The 9,686-nt window shown below is 56.6% G+C and overlaps 1 protein-coding gene across 2 annotated transcripts; it reads right to left on the bottom strand.

Moving 5' to 3' along the window:
* Window positions 1-2,195: 2,195 nt before the first annotated feature.
* On the bottom strand, window positions 2,196-9,581 carry NT5M (5',3'-nucleotidase, mitochondrial). Of its 2 annotated transcripts, none has more exons than XM_052772741.1 (6): window positions 9,474-9,581; window positions 7,593-9,378; window positions 4,056-4,156; window positions 3,506-3,566; window positions 2,971-3,085; window positions 2,196-2,763 (listed from the first exon to the last, which is right to left on the bottom strand). In XM_052772741.1, the coding sequence occupies exons 2-6, from the start codon at window positions 7,854-7,856 to the stop codon at window positions 2,606-2,608; spliced, it is 699 nt and encodes a 232-aa protein (XP_052628701.1). In that variant the 5' UTR covers window positions 7,857-9,378; window positions 9,474-9,581; the 3' UTR covers window positions 2,196-2,605. The 2 variants fall into 2 exon arrangements, with proteins under 2 accessions (XP_052628701.1, XP_052628703.1); XM_052772743.1 differs by having other exon boundaries at window positions 9,469-9,565.
* Window positions 9,582-9,686: the final 105 nt, after the last annotated feature.

Here is a 9,686-nt window from a genome sequence, read left to right on the forward strand (position 1 = left end):
GGAGAAGCACACAGTGGTTTAAACAGAAAAAAAAAAAAAAAAAAAAATAAAAGGTCCTTGTGGTATGTAACTCCCAGCACTGTGGGCCAACAGTGCCGTCTTCATGCATGTGCCCCATCCCGAGAGGTGGGGCAGCTTTCAGAAAGACCCAAGACGATGCAGCCTTCATCCCTGACCCCGCAGCAGCCGGGGAAGGCACAGGTTCGAAAGCACCGACTTCACTAGCCCCTCCGGGTCCTGGACATGGTGGGGGCCAGCTATCGCTGCTGAAATAGGTTATTTGTTGGCTATGTAGCTTTAAGCTCACATAGTTTTTTGCTGATGGGGGGCCCATAGGAGAGAGGAGAGGCAAGCCAAAGGCATGAGCAAGCAGCGCGGGATGGCTAACCCTGGCCAAGCCCTGGCTACCGCCCCTGCCCGTGGGGCTATGTGTCCCAGTGGGGAATTTTATTCCTGCAGCCAGCAAGTCCTCGGGCCAGGAGAGCAGGAGCGCGCAGCGGGATCCCAGATGGCGTGGGGGCAGGCGGGAGCGGGGGGTCGCATGGCCTCCGCGATGTCAGCAGTGACGCAAACGCGTGCCGGCCCTGACGCAGCCGGCGCATCCCCGGGGCTTTGCTTGGGGAAACCCAGCACCGGCTCCCGCTTGGGACGGCTGGGCCGTGTCTGCCTTATGGCAGTGCTGGAGGCAGGGAAGGGATGCCCGGCTCTCCCCAGCAGCTGGGATGTCTCTTCTATGGGGCTGGATGGAAGAGCAGCAGCAGCGGCGGCGGCTTTCTGGTGCTGGTGCCAGCTGGGTCGCTGCAGTTCAAGGCCTGGCTGGTGTGGGCTTGGGAAGGCAGGAATGAGCCGGGCAGGGGAAGAAGAGGCCGTGGGTACAGTTATGCAAAAAGCATCCCTCTTGAAGCTGCCCCTTGGTCCAAACGCTCCCTTTGCGGTGCCCAGCTGCAGCTTCCCAGCAGCACTGGCTGCTCCCAGAGCTCAGCCCCGGCACAGTCATCTTGCGGTGGCGGCTGGCGCAGACAGCCACGTATGCTGCAGCCCCTTCGTAGCGGTCGGGTGGCCAAACACCTCGCCTCAGGGGTCCCGACACAAGGCGAGGGCGGCTGGCAGCATGCTCCGTCCCCAGACATCCAGAGCCGGGACAGTGGCAGAGCTGCAGGCAGCTGCAGAACAAACTAACCCTGTGATACAGCCTTGTGGGTGGCTCTGATGGGCTCCCCAGCCTTTAACAGCAACGTCCCCTCAACTTCTTCCCTTGCGGTATGTGAGGACTGAAAACAGCATCCACGGATGCAGCCGTGATAATCCTCCACCAACGCAACCCCTTTGGACACCCATGGTGCCTCTGCTTTACCCACTTCTCAGCGATGCTGTAGCTCCTCTACTAGCCCCGCTTCTCCACACCAAAGGCTTGAGGATGCTCTGTGGCATCAACTGTCCCAGTGCCTGACCGTGGTGGGATGCAGCACCCAGGACCTTCTGCGTGGAAGCAGGGTGCCTGGCAGATGCACACCCAGAGCTTTCCTGGCAGGCTGATGTCAGACACTACCAGGAGGAGGGAGATGGGGTGATCTGATCATGCAGCTTGCATGTGCAGACCTTCCTGGCTTTGAAATCCAAGGAGCTACGGTCTGATCACTGGCTGGCAGGGTGAGCGATGAGCTCCTGCAGGAACTGCCTGGCTCCCAGGAAGGGCTGGTGCTGGCACTGCCACTACCTGCTCACTGCCCCAGAGGTGCCCCAGGTGAGCAGCCCACAAGCGATGAGGAGGTGGGAAAAAAGCCCCTCTCTTCATCCCAAATCAGCTCTAAAGCCCCAGCTCTAAAGCTGTGGCAGTTCCTCAGGGATGAGAGCAAGCGGGCATCCCTCCCCCCAGCTGGAGGACGGCTACATCTCGGGTGTGACAGTGCCTCAGGGCTCTCTCCCCAAGGCCAGATCCACAGGAGGAGTGGTACTGTCCCCATATCCCGCTGCAGGGACTTTTCCTGCAGGGAACTACGTAGCTGTCCCGTTGCATCAGCTGCAAGGAACAGCACAGCTGAGCCGGTGCAGGGAGCCTGGGCAGCGTCCGCCTGCTCCCCCTGCGCTTCCAGCCGCTCCTCTCCGCAGACCCCGGCCACCGGCTGGGAGGAAAGATCCCCTGAGGCAGCCCCTCGGTATGAAGCCCTGCGAGGACAAAACAAACCACCCGCATGACCACCGACCATAACGTAGAGAGGAGGATCGAAAGTGGCTTTGTGCCATGCAGTGCACCGGACAAGGGCAGTGACATGCTGAGGGTGACCTCATCCACCAGAAATGCCGGGCTGGCCTCGCAGGGGGTGCAGATGCTGCATAGAGACCCCAGAAGCCAGGGGGAAATGCTCCCCAGACGGGCTGCTGAGTCCACGGGGCCAATCCTGCTGCTGGTCCCTTGTGGCATGGCCGGGCTGGGGTCCGCTCTCCAGGTCTGGGTGGCCGTGGCGCTTCAGCTCACCCTCCTCTTCCTCTCCGCAGCACGGACAGTGTCTGTCTGTCTGTCCATCCGTGGTTTCAGCCTTCAGCAGGACTCCACAGGGACAAGAGCGGGTGGCCGCAGCCCCGGGCAGCAGTGGGAGGCTGGTGTTTAGGCGGTCTGGCCCGGTGGCAGGCGTTTGCTGTCCAGAATGGCCTTCCAGTCGTCGGTCCAGGACTGTAGCCTACGGCTGGGGGGCTTCAGCTGCAGGTGCTTGTTGTGGCAGGCTGTGAAGAGCACATGCTCCCAGCTGGGGTTCTGCTCGGCCCCTGCAAAGCAAGGAGAGAGGTCGGCTCGCTGGACAACTCCTCTGCGAGACGCAGAGGTTGACCTTACTCCAACATGAGGAGCCTGCGGACACACACCCCTAATGAGAGCCTAATCAAGCAGGGAGGGACCAGCGCCCATTGCCCCCAGATGCCATCTGCCCCTCGAGGCTGCCTCTGGTCTCTCCTGCCACCCCGCACCTCCCTTACCTGTTATATCAGGTCTGTCGTCTATAAGCAGGTCAGCAGAAACCACCGTCTTATCTCGCGTCAAAACAATCTGCTCGAGAAACTCGGGGCCGAAGTGCTTCTCCACCCAGGCGTACTGGAAGGCGAGAGGCGAGCGGTGAGCGCAGGGAAAGCTGATGGATGGAGCAGGGGCTGCTCAGCAGAGAGGCAGCAGCACACGGCATGAGCTCTGGCCCCCACACAGGGAGGACATCTCTCTTAATAAGTTCATTAATGGGAAGGATTCGGATGCTGCTGGAGCACAAGTTCTTTTAAAGCCAAGCAGCTTTTGACATCGTGATGAAATACTAAGACCAAGCGCCTCAGTGCATGCAAATGGCAGAGCTTGGCCAACGGCAGAGCTCCCGCTCTGCAAAGATGCTTAGGAACAAAACTGGTGGAGCAGGGAAATATCTCTGCCATTTTACAGCCAGACAGCTGGAGGCACGCGGGGGTCAGATGGCTTTCACTGGGCAGCGCGGTACAGGAGGGGGAGCTGGGATTCGGACCTACTCACCTTCTCGTAAGGGCAGTAGCGGTACTTCTTGATCGGGCTTGTGCAGATGAACACATCGGTGCTGCCATGAGGGTAAAAACAGGGGCAGAGTGTCACTTGGTGGCCAAACACACTGATCAGACCCTGCTCCCTCTTGAGATACACCTGGCTGCCTCTGCGAGATGCCACTTTGTGCCTGAGCAGGCACGTGCCCAAAGCAGACCCCCCCTGTCACACACAGATCAAACCAGGGTGATTTAAGATGTTAATCCCCCATCTCACAGGATCCCACCCCCAGGACGTGTACCCACACCCATGGCACAAGCATGTTCCCTTTTTCACCACCCTTGCTGGGAGCAGAGAGCTGAAGGTAAGGGGCTGCACATGGCTGATTATCGTGGTGACTGCTCGAGGAGCCAAAACCCTCTCTTTCCTCCCACACCCGGCAGGCTGGGCGGTATTTTTAATGCTGATGTTGTATTCAGCGCTTCTGCCAGGAGGCGGATGAGCATGCAAAGCCACTGCTGCTCCCCTGTCCATCCTCAAATACCATGGGCAGGTTCCTACTCACTCTGCCAAATTTGCCATTTGCTTCACAGCTTCCACAGCCCCGGGGAGTGGGTCCAGCTCGATGAAGAAGTTCTTGGATTCCCAGATGCTGATGGCTTTTTCCTGTGAGGGCAAAGAGAACAGTTACTGCACAGGGCTTCTTGCTACTCTTCTCCTTGCACGTGCATCTTCCCCACCCTTTCCCAGGACAGAGGATGGTGACAGTGAGAAAGGTGGGAGGGCTGGCTCCGGTCCCCTCCTGCTAACCTTCCTTGCCTCTGTGGGTGCCTTTGTTCCCCATCTGCCAACCTGCACCCGTCCCATACAATTTAGATCGGAGATGCTCTGGAGCAGGCTTGGTTTTGCCTGTGCAGCCCCAGACACAGAGGGAGCAGCACGTTCTTTCAAGGCAAACCACAAGAGATTGTCCAGAACTGAACCAAACCCCAGGTCTGCATCTGGAGGGGCACTTCCACGTGGATCTGGCTGACGTGGCCTGGTAGCCCTGCTGTAATGTGATGCTGTTCAGCTCCAGATGCTGTCTGGCCTATTTGTCTCAATCAGATCACTTAAAATAGCAGTGGGGCTGCTCTCAAAGGAGAAAGTATATTACAGGATGAAATGCATGTCAGGATGAATGCAGATGCTCTTCCTCAGGGATGCCTGGGCAAGGTCTACCAGGCAAACGCAGCACCTGCAGGCAAGGGTTTGAAACAGTTAACATCCAGGTTAGCAGCTGGGGTGCACTAGTATGGTGCAAAGGGAGAGCAAAGCAGAGAGAGACCACGGGGAGCAAAACCTTGGGACGACGACAGAGTCCAGGGGCTGCCTGCAATGGGTCCAGCACAGCTCTAAGGCACAGCACCCCCTGCACTCCCTCAAACAGGTAACGGCTTGTCAGCTGCCAAGCGAAGCAATTATTTTGCACAGACACTGGGTCCTCAGGGAGGAGAGCCTGGGAGTGCTGCAATGTGGCTGCAGGCAGAGGAAGCAGACCTCTCCCGGTGTTGCAATGCAGCCAAGCATCCGCAGATGCAGCTGGGAGAAGTTTTGAAGGAAGCCCTGCCCTGAAGGATTGATCTTCATTTTCAGCACCTCTGTTTCTGTATTTGAGGTCGGGCAATAGGGAGAAAAGGAACTTTTAACCCCATCCTGGTCTTCTTATATTGCACAGTATGGAGGAGTCAGCAGAGCATCAGGGTAGGGGAGAGCAGCCTCAGTGATGCTTATATGCTGGTTCTTACAGCTCATAGCAACAAATAGGCTGGTTGGACACGCCAGCTAGACTTGCAGCTCCCCCCTGCCTGATGAGTGGGAATCTAGCGCGTATAACCACCACGTTTTGCCTTTACTACACCCGTACTGGGGGAAGAAAGCAGGCAAGCAGGAGCAACTGGGGCTTTGCTGGTAACTCCAGGCTCAGGGCAGCAATGCCCCAGAGCAAACACAGGGCTCACTTGGGGGAGTCATGTTCTGCTTCATCCTGCTGGCTGCCTGTGCCAAGACGCTGGCTGCACACCTTGCCTGCTCTCGGGAAGATGAATGCATGAACCCATTACATATTTGGGCACTGAGCATTTAACATGACATGCCAGAATCAGACCCTGTATTTCTCAAAAAAACCCCAGATAACGTGAGAAGACCAGACACCCAACTTCAAAGGAGAGACTACTCAGATCAACTGTTGCGCTCTTCCCTTTTGCCTGAGCCGCAGAAAACATTGGTGGTTCAGAAGAGGGAAGAAAAGCCTTCTTCATACATGTTCAAAATGAAACATGCTGATTTGGTGCAAGAGAGCCAGCAGAAATGCCTGCTGGCACCATGACAAGAACAGCTACCCTAACAGTTTGCCACAGGGCTAGGCAAACAATTCAAACTCCAGTTGCTCTGATTTAGACCGGTGAGCAATGACATTTTATTTTTAAGATACTGACTGTAGTCGCACAAGAGACACCTGAGAAATGTGGCCTGATGCAGCAAAGCACTTCAAATTGCGCTGAAGTGTATTCTTACAGCAAGGACTTCCGTAGCTATTCAGCTTCCACTTATGTCAAAAAGCATTTTGCAATCAAGCTCAATGGGGGAAGAACTAAGTTCATCCTGAAGAAAAGACCCGCTTGGCTCTTTTAATTCCCTGTGGCACCGCAGCCAGCACGCTGCCCAGCAGATGGAAAAATCCCCCAGGCTGGGAATCCCACCATGTGCCAGGCAGGACAGACCCTCCATTTCCTTCTTCTCATCTCTCCCTGTGAGCAATTTCCCTGCCCATCCAGGGCTCCCCATCCTTCCAGGTCTGTATGCTTGGCGTATTGTTGACCTGTTGTTCTCCCTTTCAGAGCTGGGAACCTCAGCTCGTGGGACTCTTTGGCTCCTATTTTCTGGTCTTCTACTGCAGGTCGATGGTGGGCTCTGACGACGGGGGACTGGAATGGCCCATGTGTCCGTAACCACAGAGCAGCTCCTATTCTTTTTATCCCTGGTCTGAAACCACAGGTGAAATCAGGGTTGCCCTGAGGTCGGTCTATGGAAGTTTTGCTACTTGTTCAGCCCAAGGTTTTGGTGGTTTTACGTGATCACAGCAGACGCAAGATGAGCTCACTTCATTTAACACATCCAAAGTAGTTAAGATCAAGAGAAAAAAAAGAGTTATCATGCATTAACCCTGCCAAACTTTTAGCATCTGCCTTACTGCATGAACGATGTCCTCCATTTCCCTTTCATCAATCCCAGCTAGAGAGGACACGTTATTTGTTCAGCTCATCAAGCTGTTTAGGACTTTGCCAGTGGGAGAGCCCCGGACCTTATTCATACTCCCTTCCTTGTAACCATCATACCACTAACGACAAGAGTACTTTTATTTGCTGTAACACGTTTCAACTAGTGCAACTGCAATGTGCAGCTGAGACCACAGACATCCCATCAAGATGGGGAACTTGTAGAGGCAGAAACTGACTTTCTGTAGCACTCAGCCCTTCGTTGAATGATAAAGTACAATGTAAAGAGAGCTTCTGCTTTTAGGCTTTAATTGTTAAAATGAATACAATAATTTTCAGGCGTGGGAGGGCTTGGGGTTGTTTTAATTTTAAGTAAGCCCTCAAATGAAGCATCAACTGCATGGTTTGCTCTCAGCTTCTCTGCTGCGTCCCACCCCTCACATTGCTGCTGAGAAACTGAATAATCCATCTAGGAACAGTATCAATGCATGCAGCTTGGCCAAATCAGAGCTAGAAAAACTCAGCTATGCAATTCGGGGTATTTTAAAACAGATGTTCTGAAAGATCTCCTTTCCTTGCATCTATCTCCATCCATGCATGCAGGGGAAAAGAGACAGATGTGCATGAAAAATGCTGGATTTCTGGGGAAAAAGGCACCGCTGGAAGCCCTCCTGCGTGCAGACCTGTGCCTGTGTTTCGGTGGGAGCTCCGGCCAGCACCCGCAGCCCTCCCCAGCGCTGCGCCCACAAGCTGAGGGCCAGTGGGTCCCACGGGGCCGGAGCTCCAGCTGCACGGCGCGGAGCGAACAAGAGCCACGCGCGGAGCCAGGGGATGCATAAACTCACACTCAGCTCAGGTCCCAGGCGCCCGTATTGCTCCGACACCCAGAAGCCCCTCCGGTCCTCCAGGGCAATGTAGGGTTTGTCGGGGTACCTGGCCCTGAACTTCTTGAGGAAGCCTCCCTCGAAGTCGGCCAGCACCCCATCCATGTCCACCAGCACCCGCAGAGCCCTGCGGGACCCCGCTGCGGGGCCGGAGCCCCTGCCCAGCCCTGCGAAAGGGCCGCAGCGCCGAGGCCGCAGGTGCAAGAAGCTGCTCAGCAAAATCATGGTAGAGGAGAGGGCTCGGGGCAGGGGATGGGGGGTCTTCGGGTGGTGGTGGGGGGCTTTTATTTCAAGCACGCACCCTGCAAGCAGGCGGCCCTGGCAAGCACGTCCCCTTGCAGCAGAAGGAAGGAGCGGAGGGGATGCAAAGGGGACGCAACGGGGAGCAGAGGGGCTGCAGAGGGGCTGCGGTGGGGATGCAAAGGCCGGTCCTCGCCCCCCCCGCCTCCTCTCCCCCCCCGCCCCATCCCTCCCTTGCAGCGAGCGCGGAGCAGGCGACAGCGGTGGGCGGCGGCGGGGGGGGGGGAACCGGGGCCACCCGGTGCACGGCGGTGCGTTCGCCCCGACCCGGCAGTGCAAAGCCCAGTTCCTCTTCCCGGTGCCTGACCGAGCCCGGATCGGCAGCACCGCCTTAAAGCGGCACAAGCGCCCTGCGACGGCGCGGTTCCGCCGCTCCTCCCGCCCGCTTTAAGCCTGCCCCAAGCCCCGTTCCCTCCCCTTCCCCGGAGCGGGGGGCTTTGCGGGGCGGCGGGGTGCCGAATCCGGCGGGGAACCGAGCCCCTGCCTCAGTTTCCCTAATTTTCAGCCTCGGGGATACCCCACGCCGCCGGTCCGTCTGCCCTTGCCCGCTGTAGACCCTCTCTCTGCCCCATCCGCTGCCGATACCCCCCCCCGCTGCCCCCATGCCCGTCTTTGCCCGGAGCAGGGGTTGGGTACGTCTTTGGGGGCAACTGTGCGTGGTTTGGGGGCATACGTAATGTGATTTTTGCAGCTAAGCCTTGACATAAAATATACCCATTTCTACCAGTTCATGAGGAGGGGGCACGCTCTGCCCAGGATCTCACTCGCTGTGACACAGCTCTGTCCCCATGGGTGACGGGAACCCTTAAAAGACAATAATAGGACCCAGAAGCAGCGCTGACAGCACACTGTGAAGGTCTGCGTGTTCTGACACAGGACCAAAGATCACTCTGGTCAAAAAACACCATGGGGATTAAAGCTGCTAAAGAAGGGGGAGGCCTCCGAGTGTGACTAACAGGATTAGGCAACCGCTGAGCTGGGAAAGAAAAGATTTTGGTTGACAGCAATAATACGGCTTAGCGGTTCCAAAATATTTCATCTTTCAATTCCAGAATGTCTTCCAGTGGAATATATTGTCCTTGTTTCTCAGAAAGGGCAAACGAGCTGTAGAGATCAGGTGATGTGGGGAAGGTCACAGCGTGAACGAAGGAAGGAGCAGAACTGGCAGCCAGGCTGTACATGACAGTAAATGTTACTGGGAGGTTAGGAGGGAAAACGTGTGAAGTTTCAAGTCTGTATTCTGCTTTCGCTTGCCCCGGAGGCATGCTGCTTATTGCCAGGAATGGGATTTCAACACAACTTGATGTTTCTCGCTAAGCGGCGAGAGAATACATACACATCCCCACGACAGGCAGAAAGGTTTCCTTCTTCTTCATGGTACACTGAAGGACCGACAAATTCCCTGCCCGCAGCAGCTCAGAGCTGCGTAACTTCACCGCTTCAGCTCCTGCGGGGATGGAAAATACACTTCCATTTATATAAACCGAATCGACCTGAATGCAGGATGCAAATCTCGTTCCCTGAGAGCAGGGCGAACGTTACACGGGATCGGACGACAACCACCACGTTCAGCCACCGTATTATCCCCCTCAAAGGGGATAAAAGGAATTAAATCCCTTCGGCACAACGGCCGGGCCTTCAACACCCGCCGCCCCGGGGAGCGGGCCACCCCCCGCCGAGGGCCCCGTGTCGCGACACGGGGCGGAGTGGTGACGCCATCGTGACGTCACCCCCCTCGCCCTGCTGAGTCACGGC

Source organism: Harpia harpyja, chromosome 21 (assembly GCF_026419915.1).
Source record: "Harpia harpyja isolate bHarHar1 chromosome 21, bHarHar1 primary haplotype, whole genome shotgun sequence".
Taxonomy (NCBI): Eukaryota; Metazoa; Chordata; class Aves; order Accipitriformes; family Accipitridae; genus Harpia; species Harpia harpyja.